At 56.7% G+C, this 17,452-nt stretch overlaps 1 protein-coding gene, 1 long non-coding RNA gene and 3 other non-coding genes across 5 annotated transcripts; 4 read left to right on the plus strand and 1 right to left on the minus strand.

Annotated features, from left to right (window-relative positions):
- The first annotated feature begins 1,528 nt into the window (after positions 1–1,528).
- Positions 1,529–3,725, plus strand: LOC138687103 (uncharacterized). The gene is made up of 2 exons (XR_011326438.1): positions 1,529–2,774; positions 2,915–3,725. It is a non-coding gene; the product is annotated as an uncharacterized lncRNA (long non-coding RNA).
- Positions 3,726–5,526: 1,801 nt separating this feature from the next.
- On the plus strand, positions 5,527–5,598 carry TRNAH-GUG (transfer RNA histidin (anticodon GUG)). The gene has a single exon. It is a non-coding gene; the product is annotated as a tRNA-His (tRNA).
- A 2,223-nt stretch (positions 5,599–7,821) lies between these two features.
- On the minus strand, positions 7,822–7,894 carry TRNAK-UUU (transfer RNA lysine (anticodon UUU)). Its single transcript has one exon. It is a non-coding gene; the product is annotated as a tRNA-Lys (tRNA).
- A 384-nt stretch (positions 7,895–8,278) lies between these two features.
- Positions 8,279–8,350, plus strand: TRNAH-GUG (transfer RNA histidin (anticodon GUG)). Its single transcript has one exon. It is a non-coding gene; the product is annotated as a tRNA-His (tRNA).
- A 1,476-nt stretch (positions 8,351–9,826) lies between these two features.
- LCAT (lecithin-cholesterol acyltransferase) lies at positions 9,827–17,321 on the plus strand. The gene is made up of 6 exons (XM_069793910.1): positions 9,827–10,067; positions 13,053–13,209; positions 13,685–13,800; positions 14,137–14,232; positions 14,501–14,725; positions 16,149–17,321. Exons 1-6 carry the CDS (start codon positions 9,899–9,901, stop codon positions 16,769–16,771), a joined length of 1,386 nt encoding a protein of 461 aa, XP_069650011.1. The 5' UTR covers positions 9,827–9,898; the 3' UTR covers positions 16,772–17,321.
- Positions 17,322–17,452: the final 131 nt, after the last annotated feature.

Raw genomic sequence — 17,452 nt, forward strand, 5'->3', positions numbered from 1 at the left:
TAGTCTGTTCTCCATGTGCATGAACAGGAAGAGGAGATGAGAGATGGCCTTCAGTGAGGGAGTCAAGTTTTTCAGAGTTAGGATTGGGAAGCCCTGGAGCAGACTGATGGGACCTCTCATGTGCTCCCAAACCATGGACATCTTGATTGTGTGACTGTTTCCTAACACAGCTCTCAAGGACATTGCATATTCTGCTTTGGAAAGCAGCAGCTTGAGAGACCTTCTCAAGTGTCTCCATGACTGCATTGTTAATGGAAGATGCAAAGGGAATGTGGTAGCCCTTTCTTCAATCCAGCATCTTCTCATTTCGAGGTTTGATTTTACACTTCCCTCTGAGAAAGAAGCCCTGGAATGTCCCTCTGTAGGACCTCTGAAGGCCACAGAAGACAGGGAGGAGGAGGAGGAGGAGGAGGGGGAAGAGAAGAAGGAGAAGGAGGAAGAAGAGGGTGATAAGCAAATTAAGACTGATGGTAATGTCACATTTGACTTGTGAGAGAGCCGTGTGTGTGTGTGGGCACGAGTGCTTGTATGTGGGTGTTCCTTTAGTCATCAGCAGTAGGTGGTTGAAGCCAAGGCCAAAACATGGTGCTCTGGGAGGGAAGACTGCATCTCTTGTGTCTCGCTGTACACAAGCTCAAGTTACTCACTATGGAAGAAGACCTCATGGCAACACACTTTCCCCCAGGACTCTGTGCCCTGGTATATATTGCACGTAGCTCCTTCATTTTAGGAAGTTCTGCCTTGAGCTGCCAAGGGTAGAGGGGTCTACCTCTCCCACAGATACTGTGCACTTGAATGTGGGGAGAAAAATTGCCTGGAGATGAGTATTAAGAGGCTGATATGCTGTGTCAAAGTCCTCCTAGAGAGCAAGACCTCTTTGAGCTGATGGTGTCAAGGGAATTGGATTGTTTTATCAGATGCTGGAGCTGATCTGCATGTCATTCTTGTTAAATAGCCCCAAAGATGTGCTCTGAAGAGTCTTCCTCTTGGATAGTTCCAGAGAGTCCTCCTACTGAATGTCTCCTTTCTCGAGGAAGGCTGTCTTGGTCTCCGTCCATGCTATCTGCCCTGAAGAAGGGAAAGGGGTGGGAAGGCAAAGGAAGAAGGTCACCTGGCAGGTGAGCCTCATGGACAAATGGAGGAGGGTGACCCTGTGTTCTTTGATTTCTTGAATGAGTTGTTCCCTTTGTATGCAGTGTTGGTATTGTCTCTGAAGGATTGTTCAGGTTTGTCATGGTGACTGATATTTGTGTGAAGAATTACTCCAGGAACTGAGGAAATGTTTCTCCTTCCTTTTTGATGTCTATGAACCTCCTCTCATTTCAGTGTAAATGATGCCACTTTTCAAAGAAAAATGAAATTCAGAACATCTTCCCCCAGCAAGACAGAGCAGTGTCTGTGTTCACTGTTTTCTACCTTGCATTCAGTCAGCTGGAGGACTCTGATTTAATTCCAGATCTGGTGGTCAGGGCAGGTTGTCTGGCGCAGGAGGAGTGCCAGACAGAGCTAATTGCCAGCTTTGCTTTTCTCCCTCAAACACTTCCTCCTTCTCCTGCACTGGCTGCCACCAAAACACAGCCTTTAGTGTGTGACCACCACAGTGCAGTTCACAGGAGGAGGGTCATGGTCCCTCCAGGCTGTGGTTATTGCAAAAGTCACTGTTGTTCTCATCGTTCCCTCAAGATGGGGACCACGTGTGTGTGTTACAGCTCATGTGAGTGCGACAACTCAAGGTTTTCTTCCTCCACTGTTGACACGAAACCAAGTAGCCAAATACACCCAAACCTCCCTCAGAACTGACGTCTGCTGCAGAGGCTGGCACTGAGCTACTCGTGAGCACAAGGTGAAGAACAGCCTCATCCTGTACCCATATCAGCTCACCCTCTTGGCTATTTTCAGCTTTCTGCCAAGAATTCAGGAGAGCTTCTTGGTGGTGGAAAAGGACAGCAAGCACAAGCAAAGTCTCAGTGTCAGACCTCAAACCACACTTCCCGTTTTCAGAAATGAAAAGAGGATGTCTCCATCACGCGAGGAAACCAGTCCTCAGGTCAGGGTTTGGATCAGCTCCGGCAGGGGCTAAAATGGGGTATGGGTGGAGGTCCCAGGGGATGCTGGACAGGGTCATTGAGGGCTCTTGGTGCCCTCAGGGCCTCCAACTCCTCCAACCAAGCCATCTTCATGGTTCGTGTGCTCTGACCTGCTGGAGGATTTAATCCCACAGCTCCTGCTCTGAAAAACTGCCATTCCCTCCCGTCGTTTACCTCATCATGAGTGAGGTCAGCATAAGAGCGTGGGGCCAGTGGGGAACAGATATCCGCCCCAACCCTGAGGGCTGTGCTGGGGTGATTTTCCTGGTTCCTCTGCTACAGCTGCAGGTCCCTGCCCAGGGCAGTTTGTCTCATAGGGGTTTCTGAGGGTGGAGCAGAACATGCTGGAGGGCTGCACAGACCCTGTAGCCACTGGCATCTCCACTGCTGAATGTTCAGAGCACCTGAGGGAGGTGAGAAGCCTCCTAAAAATCATCCTCTGGCACCAATGCAGGCTAGGTGGTCTCATGAAACATTGACAGAGATTTGGCCATGCTCCCCATTGCCATCGATTGGGAAAGAGGAGAGGACTGCTCCCTTCCTACACAGAGCCATGGTGAAGAAGAAGTTGGAGAGTCTGCAGGGGCTACACAAACTGAACATGTTCACCCACCTCAGCCCAGGAAACTTGAGCAGAAGCAGCTGTCCAAGGCGTGAAGGACTCCAACTCCGGAGCTCTGGGGCTGGGTACGGCATCATCCCCTTTCCCATGATCTGGCTTAGACCCTCATGCCAGGCAGCCCCAAGCTGCCTCCAGGTTGAAGGCAGTGGGAAGGCAGGAGGGTCTCAGCCAGAAGGTGAGAGAGACTTTTCTCTTGCTGTTGCAGCCAGCTTTCTGTGCGAGCAAACTACACCCTGCAACTCTTGGAGACTTACCACAGGCGTCGGGAAGAGTGGAGCAGGAGAGTAGAGCTAAACCAGCAGAGGAATTACGAAGAGACTCAGTTATTCTGGTAAAACTCTCCAGCTATGGATGGTGTCTCCCCATCCCCTGCAGTGCCCTTCCCTCCGCAACCAGGAGCACCCAGAGGAAGGGTGCTGGCACCCTTGTGGAAGGGCAGCAGGCTTGGGAGGTTGGCACCTGGGATGAGGCACCCTGTCATCCATGGGCCAGCTGTTGGACCCTGTAGGATTTCTGGATGAGACCAGAAAGTTGTGGGTGGCCAAAGAGTGAAGGATTCCTCTGGTGCTTTCTAACTAGACACCAAGACACCTTGCCCTGTGGGTCAATGCTTATTTGGTCCAAAGTCTTTTCTTTTGCCCGACCCATCCCCAGGCTGACTGCCTGCACATGGGACCTTGTCATTGCCTCAGACACGAGGGCCTGTGTCCCATCATAGAAAGTATGGAAATGCCAGAGGAAGAAGATCCCATAATATCCAGCCTGAACTAAGCCCATAGCATTTCTGTGCCTTCCTTCCTGTGCAATAAAACCAAACTATTCCTCCTTAATGCCACAGCATTGGGAAGCAGATGACTCTCCAGGATCCAAGGGAAAGGTATCTGGACTTCTGGCAGAACAGAGGACACGTGAATATGATGGGGAAGTCTGTAAACATGGTCCTGAGCCCTCCCAGGGATGGGAGGCCCCCCCATCTCTGTCTCTTCTATATTCCTATTAAATCCAGTCTCCACCTCTCTTCTGGGTGGCTCCGCTCCCTATTCCGAGCTGGTGTGCAGAGCCAGGATGGGGTCTCAGTGCCATGTACATTTCCATGGGGCACACGTGGCTCTGGGGGCTCCAGGCTGAGCAGAGATGACCACAGGAGCTCTGGGACTCAGCAAGGGGCTGATGGAGCAGGGTGAGGGACCCGATGGGCACATGGGGGCCCTGGGGTCCATGCAGGGCTTGGGGGCACCAAGCCTCACCCACTGCATATCCTGTGGTGTGTGGAGGGATGGGGAGGAGGAAGGTGGTGGGATGGTACCCAGGGGTCCGTGGGCTGCCCAGGACATGAAGCAGGGAGCTCTTGTCCTCACCAAGTCCTTCCCTCTTCACTAGCACTGAGCCCAACCTGTGCTGGGGCCAAAACCAGCAAAAGCAGCTCTGGAGTCACCAAAGCACTTTCTCAAAGGTGTAAAATCGGGAGAGATGTAGAGGTGTTTCTTTCATGAATAATGAATTCAAAGATTGTGTTTTAACATAGGGATGAAGAACATGGGACCCTCAACCGTCCCTCCCACCTTGGCCGAGTGGGATGTACACAGGATAGCCCCAACACAGGGCACATAGGGCCATTTTGATATCCCTGTTTGGGCATCTGGGGTGTTTCGGGGGCCTGCAAGCATCAGCAGGGAGAGAAAATCAGGGACAGGATGGCTCTGGGAGAACAAAGTCCTGGCCCTCCCATCCTCACCAGAGGTGAGGCCATTTCTTCTCCAACGGAGGAGAAAGCCCCAGTGAGGAGCAAAGGAAGAGGGGATCAGACTGGCATTGGATCCATCTCTCTTGGCCAATTTCAACCTTGGGCCATCTCGTACCACCCAGTCACACCTCTGTGGTGCAGACCCAGTCATAAAGAGGCTAAAAGGACAGAAAATAAGGTTTTCTTTCCAAACCAGGCAGGAGCAAAAAGCCTAGAGGTGGAAAGGCTAGGCAGCACTGACCAACACACGCCATCAACTGGGCTATCAAAGGGCAAAAATAGAATGGGGGGAGGATTAAAAGTGTCACAGAAGCAGTTGGAGGGGTGGTTTGGGGTGAAAACCAAGGGTTCAGAGGCAGACCTCTGTGTCAGCACAAACACTGAAGACACGAGCTTGGAGGATGAGACCCCAAACCAAGGAGCTCCACAAGGCTGAGCCCAGCCAGGAGGCTCAGCCCAACCATGCCCTGGGCTTCCCTGAGCAATGCTGCCAGGGAACGATTTCTCTGCAGGGACCACAGCCAGGCAGGGAGATGGCAGTGGGACCCCAGGGATGTTGAATGAGGTGCCCTGGGGATATCCTGGGTTACCTGGACCTCCTGGCCCAGGTCCTTCCCACAGCATCACTCAGCTTCCCATGGAGCTCCTCATGCCATTTGCCATATTTTAAACTGAATTGCCACAAACTTCTTGTATCATGCATTTACAGTGCCATAAAATTACTTAATTATGCACCTCTTGTATAACTCAGACTTAGCTGAAACTACTATAGCTCTAAATTTGCTGTATTGTAGCATGATGCCCCCATGGCATGATATCCCCTTGACAGTGCTGTCCTTTACAGCAGCCTCAGTCCCTGCATGCCATCCCAGCATTGCCAGGGTTTTGCACAATTTACGGCCCTGTTCCAGACTGTTGAGGCTTCAAGCAGCAGCATCCAGGTGCGCTCGTAGCTGCCGGAATAAAGTAGTGTGGGTTTGTTCGCCAGGCTGTGCTAGGTGCCCCGTGCCAGGGTAGGGGACGGTGCAGGCGCTCTCCTCCCCATGGACCTGGCGTGTGGCAGGACTTCTTCTGCTGTGATCGTATAGTGGTCAGTACTCTGCGTTGTGGCCGCAGCAACCTCGGTTCGAATCCGAGTCACAGCAACACTTTTGCCAATCGCCTGGTGCACGAAAAAGCTGGGTTGAAGATGCAAGGGAGGCATTTGCAAGGAGGTTGGTTTGCAAAGATGTCATGCCCTCAGAGAGAGCCACAAGCTCTGATGGGCTCTCTGCTCCGAAGGGTGACCGGACTCACGCCAACAGTGATTTCCTGACCTGTAGTCACTGCGCAGGGTCTCACCAGTGGGGCTTCAGTGACGCTTCTGGGAAAGCACTCCAGCTTCTCCATTTTCCACGCAAAGCTTGAGAATTCCGAAGAAATCACCCAGCTTTCCAGCTTTCCCTCACCCTTCCTCCCAGTTTTGGAAAAAGAGGACCAGAAGATGCTGTAGGCACCCCGCAGAGTGAGAGGAGGTGGGAGGGAGCAACTTGCTGCCCCAGGGCTCAGCTCCCGGCTCCTGCCCTCCAGGGTAGGAAGGATCTGCCACAACGACCACCTGAAGAAGAAGGAAGATCAACCTGATGAAAGCCCCGCTGCCAGCACTCCCACCTCCTGGGGAACAGGATTTTGGCTGCAGCACCTCTGGGGATGCTTTCACAGCAGAGGCAAAACCCATCCAGTGCTGGGGGATGGCCCTGACACACTGTGGGTCTGGGAACCAGAGGTCTCAAGGGCACCGAGAGGCAGATAGAGATCTCTGGGGTGCACCAGGAGGTGCTTCAGGTTGAGGAAGCCTTTTAAACTCTTGCCTTTCCTCCTCAGGAGCCTTCAGACCATGAAGACACTCTGTTTGCTTGGTCTTGGTGCCCTCTCCTGACGGATGTGCAGAACTCACTCCGGACAGCAGTTTTCAAAAAAATTACGAGCTGCATAAGGTATTGCACAGGTCGCACTCGGGGCTTACCTGGTGAAAACGACACTACCCAAGCAGCGGGTCTCAATTTATTCACCTTTGCGGGGGTAACTGAAAGTAGCAGAGGGCTGCCAGCACTCAGGCAGATTGGTTCAGGTGTCCGCAGGGCTTGTGCATGGGAAGGGGAGAGCGAGGCTTTTTTATTGCACAAAATAAATTATTTTTCTTTCATACCTTATCCACAGGAAGAAATGGAGAGCAAAATTCATTAAGCATTTACCTTTAGGAGTTGCACTTTATAGGCCACTAGCACAACTTCACAGTCCTCCAATCTTCATTTATTCTTTCACTGAAAACACGTATTTCTTTACTCAGAGAAAGCTCAAAAAGCATTTTCCCTTCTAAAGATAATACAGAAGGAAGAGAAGACAACCATCTAGAGAAGTTGTCCTTTAGCAGCAGCAGTATCGGTCCCACTCCTACACAGCTGAGGAGCAGAAACACAAGGAAATACATTTCTCCACCACCACCCCTTTTTTTTTTTTCCCCTCCAGAAAGTCAGTTTTGGGTACAAGGCCATTGAGCTTATCTGAAGAACAATGTACTGTGCTTGAATAACTGATGTATGTTCAGGTTGAAAAATGTCAAAATCCCAAAGGGGATGTTTTTCATCCCAAATTACTCGATTTTCTGTTAAAAGAATTTCTATTTTGCAAAAATAACCTGAAGAATATACACACATATTCAGTGCAATTCAGGGCTTGACTGAAGCAGTGCGGTGGCCCCACAGATCGCTGCAGCCTTTGCTCTCACATGAACCATCTTCCCTTAAAACGGCACAGGGCTCTGCTTTGGTTGGAGTGGGTTTGGGATGAGGAGCAACAGAATCACAGGATGGTTGAGGTTGGAAGGGACCTCTGAAGGTCATCTGGTCCAACCCCCAGCTCAAGCAGGGCCACCCAGAGCTGGTTGCCCAGGACCATGTCCAGTCAGCTTTTGAATACCTCCAAGGATGGAAACTCCACAACTTCCCTGGGCAACCTGTGCAAAGGCTCGGTCACCCACACAGTGAAAAAGCGTTTCCTGATGTTCAGATAGAGCCTCCTGTGCCCCAGTTTGTGCCCATTGCCTCTGGTCCTGACGCTGGGCACCACTGAGAAGAGGCTGGCTTCCCTCCTAAGAGAGCTGCTCCAGCCCCTTCATCATCTTCATGTAGAAAAAGCAGGGTGCCAGCAGGAACCCAACCTTTGAGGAAGCTGCTTGGTTTGGGCACCTGAACAGCCTTGAGTGAGGAAGGGAGCAGGGGACACAGGTCTCTTGCTTTATATAAACCCCATCTCAGCTGTCCCGGGAGGGACTGTCCCATCCCGGCAGCAAGAGGTGCTGCTCGCGGGCTCCTAAAGGATAACGCCTTCGCCTGAACAGGGGCTTGAACCCTGGACCCTCAGATTAAAAGTCTGATGCTCTCCCAGCTGAGCTATCCAGGCTCCTGCCCGCGCTTTCGGGGGATGTCCGTGACGGGCACCCGGGACCCCGCTTCCCTGCGGCGCCGGCGGGACAACGCGGGGACTCGCTTCGACCTCGTCCACCCCCGCAGCGCCCCGGGGGGGCCGCCCGCGCACGCCGGGCTCGGCGCCCGGCTTCTGGCCGCGGCCCGGGCCGGCCTCGCCCCGGGGCGCCCATCCCGACGCGGGGCCGGGGCCGGGGCCGGCGCCGGGGCCGCGGCCGTAGGGGTGCGCCCGCGGGGAGGGCGAGCAGGGTGCCGCGGGGGCGGCCGCAAGAGCTCCGCCGCCTCCCCACCGCTCCCCGAGGGAGGCCGGGGGGATGCGGCCGGAGGAGAGGAGCGGCGGCGCGGCGCCCCCCGCTCGACGGCTGTGATCGTATAGTGGTCAGTACTCTGCGTTGTGGCCGCAGCAACCTCGGTTCGAATCCGAGTCACGGCAAGGCTTTTGCCAACGGCCCGGTGCTCGCGAAGGCCGGGCCGAAGGCGCCGGGGAGGCGGCGGTTTGCGAAGACGCCGTGCCCTCGGAGGGGCTCCTGAAGGCCACCCTCGCTTTTCTCTTGCCATCCCTCCCGGTTCCCGCCCACGGGGAACCCACCCTGCCAGCCCAGCCCACCCACCAGTGCCCTCCACCCCCACGCAGACACAACCCACCTCGCTCTTCCTCGGGAGGAAGACATCTTCCCTTCAGCGGGAGAGTATGGCTTTTCTGAAGCCAACCCACTTTGCTGGAGCTCTTTGTTCCTGTCCTGGCCAAGCTGGAAGGAAAGCGTCCCTGGACAGGCTGCGCGCCTTTCTCCCTTCCCCACAGAGTGAGAGGAGGTGGGAGGCAGCAGCTTTATGCCCCAGAGCTCAGCTCCAGAGAAGATGCTGGGTGGGAAGGATTTGCACCCGGAAGATCACAAGGCCACGCTCCAGGTGAGCTCAAACTCCCCCCACAGCATCCTCTGCTCAGCACTGCTGTGCACTGGCCCTTTGCCCCACCGGAGCAAACTGGGAAGTCTGGAGCACACTGGGAAGGCTGGAGCAAGCCCATGAGCAGTTGGGTTCTGCTCCACCGCCGTGGCTCAGCACCATGCACCTCTTCTTCACCCCCCCTGCACCCTAGCCCCTTCCATCCCGTGCCCATCCATGCGCTGCCAGCCTGGGTCACCCTGCCTTCCCCTGGGTGCCTCCCAGTCCCCAAGGGTTCCCAGTCCCTGGTGCAGGCAGGGCTACCTGGAGCCCTGCCCATGCAGGATGGGGGCTGAAGGGGCTCCCCCCCCAGCTGTGGCCGGTGCCAAGGGGGCACCCACAGGGACCCAGGGTCCAGGGTCAAGCACCTGCCCGGGGGATGCTGGGGGGGATGCTGCATCCCCCTGGGGCCGAGCACCTGCAGAGGGGATACTGCGCGGAGCAGCCTGGGCAGGGGGTCAGGGGGCAGCAGCAGTGCCCAGGGTGGCACTGGGGGATGTGCTGCTGCCATGTGGCACGAGGTGCTGCCCACATGTGTCCTTGACTGTCCCAGCCTCGATGTATTCTCACAGAGGTTTGGGGTCTGCCTGGCCAGGTCAGCAGCATGAGCACCCCCACCAAGGGCAGGAGGAATGGGAAGTGCTGTATTCAGCCAGGCAGGGAGTGGGCAAGGAGCGGGCAGCCCCGGGCAGCCCTGTGGGGTTACCCCGGGAGCACCATGCAGGGGCAAGTGTGTGGCAGCCACAACCCCAGCATGCAGCGGAGGGACGCTGAGGCACTGGGAAGCTGCTAAATTTACATGCCCCCTCTGCTGGCACCCCTGGGCAGGGCTTCTGGGGCATGGAGAGCCCCTGGGCACCGCTGGCCTGCCTTGGCAGGGCATGGCAGGTCCGTAAGGCCAGTCCTTTGGCCCTCCCCGTCCCTCCTCCCCATCACGGCCAGCCCCTTGCAGCTCTCCCCTCCCCTGCAGCCCGGATGCCTCTTGGCTGGACCTGCGTAAAAAATATAAAAGGCTGTTTTGCTTGGAGACGTCCGGATGATCCCAGCCGAGCTTGCCATGGGGACCAGCGGCGCCAGGGTTGCATTGCTGACGCTGTCGCTGTTCCTACAGCCCACGTCTCAGTTCTGGCTCTTCAACGTCCTCTTTCCACCCACCACCACCCCAGAAGCTCCCCCGACCAACAGCACGCCGCCCGTGGTACTCGGTAAGGTCATGCCAGCACAGGCACCACGCAGGGTACGGGTGGGTACCCCGGGTGCCGCACAGCCCCCCAGAGCTGGCGGTGAGGTTGGGGTGCCAGCTCAGTGGCTCTTGGCTGCAGTGGCCCTTTGCAATCTGGAGCTGGAGCCACCAAGGGGGGGGTGACACATGGCTTCCAGGTTCCCTCCCATCCGCTGGGCTAGGGATGCAGGGCTGGCCGTGCCCAGCCACAGCTGCCCAGAGCTGGGGGTGCAGGTTGGGTACCCCAGAAAGCAAATGGGGCTCTAAAATCTCACAGCTGGCCCAGAGGCTGTTTTAGGGCTTGCTCGGTTCAGGGGGGGGCTCTGCTGGCAGAGGCATGGGGGCTGCAGCACATCTTCATCTGCCGCTTCCCACATCTGCTTCCGCCGGTGCCATGGGCCAGCATCCACCACCCCTTGCTCCCCCAACATCCACCCCATCCCGTCTCTTCTGCCGCTCCCTGGCAATGGTTAATTCATCTTCTGCTGCTGCAGAAGGGCATCTATCTCGCATCCCACCCAACGTCCAGCCTGCCTGGGGGATGTCGCAGAGGAGAGTGAGCCTTTGGCAGAGGTGCTCAGGGAGGTGCAAGGAGAGTTTGGGGCATCACCTTGGGGAGGTGGAGGTGGGAGCAGCAGCCACCAGCTGGTACCTCCATCCTGCACAGCTCTGCCTTCCTTTGACCTCTGTGCCATCACTGGGGACTTGAGCTAGGGTTTTGCCATGAAACCTCTGCTGAGCAGAGTTGGGGTTTTTCTCCTTTTTCTTGAATCAAGCCACGTTTCCCCTTTAAAAAGAGAAGAGAAAAAGCAGAACATCCCTGCTGCAATGCTGAGGGCTGACCCCACAAACTCCCTTCACAAAGGCATCAGAGAGCAGGGGATGGTGTCTAGAGCCTCAGTGTCCTGCAGCTGGTCCTGCTTAGCCATGCTGGTGGCCAGGAAACCCGGGTGGCCATCACCAGGTGCCTCTTCTCAGGATGACCTGTGATGGTTGGAGCATCTCCCCGTGCCCCTGGTACCAGCCTCAGCCCCTGTCCCGTGCCCAGCCTAGTTCAGCTGTCCCATGTGCCGCTCGGCGCAGCCCATCCCCCTGGATCAGGCGTCCTAGAAACCCCCAGTGCCCTTGGGACCGCCGATAACCCCTCTGCCCCCACAGGAACTCCCTTAATAATTACCTAATGTCCTCTGGAAGGGGAGGCAGAGCTCAGGGCTGCATGCCGGGGGCGGGGGTGTTGGCTGGGCACCCTCGGGACCCATCAGAGCAGCTTGTGGTGTTGCTTTTCTCACTGGCCTAGGAGGTCCTCTCTGCCTGCTCCCTGCCTGGGCTCTCCTATGCCAGCATCCACTGGATGGCCTGATCCCCATCCAGGTGCTTTGAATGCAGGATTAGACCCTCCCTGTATGACTGGGGAGATGCTACGGAGATGAGGGAGCTAGGAAGCAGATTGAGGGAGGCAACTGCTACATCTCCTTCCCCTCTTGCATGGGACAGGGCTTTTGGAGGCTGCAGCCATGCCCCTGCACCCCTTGGCCCTGCCCCTGCTGCACTGCGGGTGCCAGGGCCGTGGTGGGTGGGATGGGTGTAGAGCATCTCCAGGCCAGGCTGCCCTCTCACCCCGTGACAGGGACAGCACTGCGATTCCCCGAAATACTTGTGCCCATGGACCCTGGGATGCAGGGACACCTGAGGCTGGTGGGGACCAGGGGAAATGGGGCACATCTTTCTCAGGTCAAAGATGCTCCTCACCTGCATCCTTCAGCCCCTGCACCAGGCAGTGTGGCTCCCACCCTGCTGCGCTTGTGGGGTCCCACAGCCACAGGAGAGCTCAGGTCTGGGCCCCAGAGAAGCACAGGGCAGGCGTCTATAGGGACTTTAGGCTACAAAGCAGCTCATGATGTCCTTGGGGGAAGGGCCGTACGTGGGACATGTAGGGAGCCACATAGCAGACAGTGCCTGCAGCGGCATTGAAGGTCCACACCACCTCCAGCCGTGCGTCTCAGGCCTGTCCTCAGACCTGCTGGTGCCATGGGATTTGTCACCCAGCGCTCGCGTCCCACAGCAGCTCACAGCCACTGTCCCCTGCAGACCCTTCACCTCTTGTCCTTGCCCTCGGGGTCCGCACTGGCATTAGGAGCCAGCTCTTGGCTTCTGCACACCAGCTCTCCATGGTGTCTGCCCCCGGCACAGGCACATATACCAGGGTGGCACCAGAATGGGTGTCCCATTCCTGCTGGGAACCACACTGAAGCTCCCAGAGGCAGACCAAACGCCCCAGTGATGGTCACCCTCCATCGAGGGAGCCCAGGTCAGACTGTGAACTTGCTTAAAACCACGCTGTGTTTATTTGCACTGAATACCCACAAGGTACAGTTCTGCTCAGTGCAGAACCATTTCAGAGACTTTGCTCAGCTTGTGTCTAGGGTTTAAAGTTCAGGAAAACAGTGTGTGGGCCTCGGGAGCCAGCACTGGCATGACTTTCACCTCCTTGGGGACTCTGTGCATCCTCGAGCTGTCCCACTGCCCCAGGACAAGGTGCCGGGGGTGCGGTAGGGCTGGGCAGGCCCAAGCAGCACCAACTCCTTCCCCCAGGCTGGGCGGCAAGGAGAAGAGGATGGAAACCCAGCGAGGCAGGGGGGAATAATCTGGGATGCTATGTGCTGGTGGGGATTGGCAGGTTTGGGCCGAGGGTGGCAGCTCTGGGGGTCACCCCATGGGAAAGGCAGCTTGAAGGGGTCCCTGGGGATGTGTTTTTAGCACTGCTTCCATGCTCACCCCACATCTCGGCTCCGAGAACTCTCATTCCTGCGCAGAGCAGGCTGTTCTCCAGGGATGCTGCTCCAGCGGGTCCCCAGGTGTCCCCAGCCAGGCAGCCCCAGGGGAGCCCTGCCTGGGGGGCTGGGGGAAGCTGTGGGTCAGTGGGATGGGGTCTGTAGATGGCTCTGCTCTCCCTCTGTCGTGCCTCCAGTGCCTGGGTGTCTTGGGAATCAGCTGGAAGCGAAGCTAGACAAGCCAGATGTGGTCAACTGGATGTGCTACCGCAAAACGGAGGACTATTTCACCATCTGGCTCAACCTCAATACCTTCCTGCCAGTGGGAGTTGACTGCTGGATCGATAACACCAGGTACCGCTCACCCCCACCTCGGGAACTCCCCGGGTCAATGACCTACCAGGGATCTCCCTCCCCTCTCCTCCCCGCCCCGGCCACGACCTGGCACACATGGAAAACCACAGGAGCGCCACAGGACTGTTTGGGAACACATCTGACTGGTTCCCGCTCCAAGCGCCCATCCCTTTCCCACATCCCTGTCATGTGCTCGTGCCCAGCCAGACCATCCTCAACACCCACTGGAGACGCTGCCACCCTGCCTGGGGCCACAGGGTGAGGGGGCTGCCACAGCCCACTCTATCAGACCCTCCTGCCCCAAGCTGCCAGCCAACGGGTGTGGACGCTGGCTTGGCACCGGTCCACCTCCCCATCCACACCAGACTTGGAAACAGCTGCTCAGGTCCAAGCTGCCAGCCAGTGATCTCCACCCTAGCCCCCTGTCCCCCATGGGGACACGGCTCTTCTGCTACTTTCTGTCCTGTCCCCGCAGGGTGGTGTACAACCGAACCTCTCGGAAAATGTCCAATGCTCCGGGAGTGCACATCCGTGTGCCTGGCTTCGGCAAGACCTACTCCGTGGAATACCTGGATCAGAGCAAGCTGGCAGGTGAGAGGAGGAGAGGCGCGGGATGTCTGGGGATGCCACATGCTCCCTGGAAGTGGAAAGGTGTCCCCATGTCTCAAGTAGGGACCGGTTCTGCAGAGAGCCCAGGTGACCTGGGAGTGAGGGACATTGGACTCTGGGACACACTCCCTTTGAGCACTGGCAGGGACCACCCCATCCTGGACCCCAGTGCACATGGGATGCATGGAGCCACTACCTCTGGCTGGAGCTACCAAGCTACAGGGCTTACCAGAGAACATTGTGACCAGGACCAGGGCAGAAAAAGGTTGACAGGAGAAGACCACAGACCTAATTCCCACCTGTTCTCTCTGCCCATAGGTTACCTGCACACCCTGGTGCAGAACCTGGTGAATAACGGCTACGTGAGGGACCAGACAGTTCGGGCAGCCCCCTACGACTGGAGGGTCGGGCCCCGTAAGTCTGGGATTTGTGGCCAGGCCACCCATGCAGGGGGGGAAGCAGGATGGCTCGCACGGGCTGGGTGAGCTGGCTGGTGTGGAGGAACCCCTGGACAGGGATGACTGCTCATGATGGTGGGTGCTCGGCCATTCACAGTGCGCTCGTGTGAATGCATGGTGGCACTTGTGGCCTCTGCACCCACACATCTCTCTGGTCGGGTCAGCCCTGCAGCCCTGTGGCCATGAGTGAGGTGGCCAAGAGCTGGCGCCCCTTTTGTCCACAGAGGAACAGCCCGAATACTTCCAGAACCTGAAGGCCCTGATTGAGGAGATGCACGATGAGTACCAACGAGGCGTCTTCCTCATCGCGCACAGCATGGGCAACCTGAACGTCCTCTACTTCCTGCTACAGCAGACGCAAGCCTGGAAAGATCAGTACATTGGGGGTTTCATCTCCCTGGGTGCCCCCTGGGGAGGGTCCGTCAAGCCCCTGCGTGTCCTGGCATCCGGTGGGTGACTCCTTGTGTGCAGCCACCTCTTTGCTTTCTTTCCCTCCTGCAGAAATGGAAGGGGGGGGTGGGGGTGGGCAGGGAAAGGACATGGTGGTGGAAGAGGTGGGGGACAGACGGCCAAGGTGTCTGTGGAGGCAGCACTCGTACTCTGGTGCAGATGCCTCTGCGTCCTGCTGCATCCTGTGGCGCAGAAAGCACCGTGGAGGTTCCTGCCACAGCCCTGGCAGCAGGAGAGTGGCCCAGGGCGTGCTCTGGAGCTTGCTCTGGTTTCCATGATTGGGGTTGCTGGGTTTGTGTGTATGGAAAACTGCTGTCAGAAGGGACCACCTGCAGCCTGGCCATCCCCCTTCCTCCACACCAGCTCTCGGCAGACAGCCTGCAGCACAGCCTGCACCATGCACAGCATCAACTCCTGGGCTAGGGCTGCTCCTGGAAAGCCAAAACACCCATCCACAAATCTTGGGGCCAGAGAATGCTCACCCAGGGCATGCTCACCCCCTTCTCATTGCCTCCCTTGACATCTGCACCACCTCCATCCATGCAGGACAGTGAGGTTGCTGGACCTTTGCTGCAAACCATACATCTCTTCTGCAGCAGAGGACATGGAGGCCACCCAAGGGACACTCACGTTCTCCTGCACCACTTGCTTGGATCTCCCCACATCTCAAAGCCCATCCCCCATAAGCTTTGCTGTCTTCAGGCTTTAATCTCCCTTCACCAAGTTCCTCTTTAGTCTTTTTGCAGCCCAGAAAGCCACAATCACTTGCCTAATGCTGACAGCCCAGAATAACTACAAGTCACAAGCTGAGCCTCCAAAAATGCATGGAATTAAAAATCATGTGCTTGAAGATTTTAACATCTGGCCCCTTGCATCACCCTTAAGTCACCTCCTCATATTTTTCTCTGTTGCCACAAGGGCCAGAGACATTTTTAAGGTAATCTGAGATCATTGCGTGGTCTTAGGACTCCAGACATACCAAAAATGCCGAGGCTTGCAGGAGACATATAGATTGGCCACCCACTATCAGCACCTTCATCGGACTCAGCTCACTCCTGTCCCTGCAGGCAGGCATGGAGGTGCCGGGGTTGCAGGGAAAGTCCGGGCCTGGGTTGGTCAGGGCCATCACACGTCCAGATTTGTCTACACTCAGCCCCGCCTAGCAGCTAGAGATGTGGTGCCAGAGAGGGGAGTTTGGAAGGTTGCTCTGGATATCTGCAGCCAGAGGGGTGAGGAGAGGACGTACGGTCATGGGCAGCACAGGGGTAAGCAGGGGAAGATCTGAGGTGGAACCATACCCCAGCCAGGAGACAGCTCTGAGTCACAGGTGGACTGGCTGATCCCAGCACAGCTGCCCAAGGGGCACCATTTGCGAGGGTACATCTTGGTGCTGTTTCTGATAAGCCCCTGTGTGTCCCACAGGTGACAATCAGGGCATCCCACTCATGTCCAACATCAAGCTGCGTGAAGAGCAGCGCATGACCACCACCAGCCCCTGGATGTTCCCAACGAGCCTGGCCTGGCCCGAGACCCACGTTTTCATCTCCACACCCTCTTACAATTACACCTACCGGGACTACCAACGCTTCTTCACCGATGTCAACTTGGAGGATGGCTGGTACATGTGGGAGGACATGAAGGATTTGCTGAAGGGCTTACCCCCTCCTGGGGTGGACACGTATTGCCTCTATGGCACAGGCTACCCCACTGTGGAGACTTACATATATGACGAGCATTTCCCTTACGAGGACCCTGTGGACATGATTTATGGTGACGGGGATGACACCGTCAACACACGCAGTTTGGAGTTGTGCAAGCGATGGCGTGACCAGCAAAAGCAGAAGGTGCACGTCCAGGAGCTGCGAGGCGTCGACCACCTTAACATGGTCTTCAGTAACCTGACGCTCAGTTCCATCAATGAAATCCTGCTGGGGAGCCCACAGGAACAGGGGGAGCCGGGGCAGGAGAGACCCAGCTCAGAGGCAGGGAAGGGGGGGAAGATCCTACCTGGGCACACAGTCCTTAAGGAGCCCAAAAAGAACTGAAAGAAATGAGGGCCAGCTTCCCTCCATGCTGGTGGCCACTGCAAGCTGCCATGCAGGGGAGCAAAGGACTCGGAGCTGAGTTTGGAAGGAAAAGGAGCGAGACCAACAGCTCAGGTAGATGGGCTGGCACCCACTTCCACACTGATTGGTTTTTCTTTTGGGAATGGCGATTAATTATACTTCAGAGGCTTGTCACTTCCCACTAGCGGGTGGATAATTAACCACGCTGTCAGCTCATTAACATCACACTTGCGAATTACGGTGTACGCACAAGCCCTTGTCGCTAGCAAGCCGCCTTTAGGCACTTTAGAGGCTGTGGAGCCCACGGTGCCATAGCCTTTGCTCACTTGGGACAGAGCAAGTCACATAACGAGTGCAGGCTCTGATTTACTGGGGTGGTCACAGGGGTGGCACAAGGGTGACACGGCAGGTATGACTTGCAAGAGCACCTCTGCCAACCGCCAGCATGCAGGCAGCACACTAGGCTCCTCGGGCAAGACTGACTCGAAATCAGCAGATGTACAAAATAATAAACACACTTTGCTTCTCAGTGCTGAGCCTGCCTTGTCCTTGCACAGCAGGTTAGTAAAGCCAGCTGTAACCGAAAATGGAGGTGCTCACTGCCTCGCGGCACCCCAGCAGCCAGGGCTTTGGGAAAAGCCACATGGCCGGTGATGCAAC

This window comes from Haliaeetus albicilla, chromosome 10, assembly GCF_947461875.1.
Source record: "Haliaeetus albicilla chromosome 10, bHalAlb1.1, whole genome shotgun sequence".
Taxonomy (NCBI): domain Eukaryota; kingdom Metazoa; phylum Chordata; class Aves; order Accipitriformes; family Accipitridae; genus Haliaeetus; species Haliaeetus albicilla.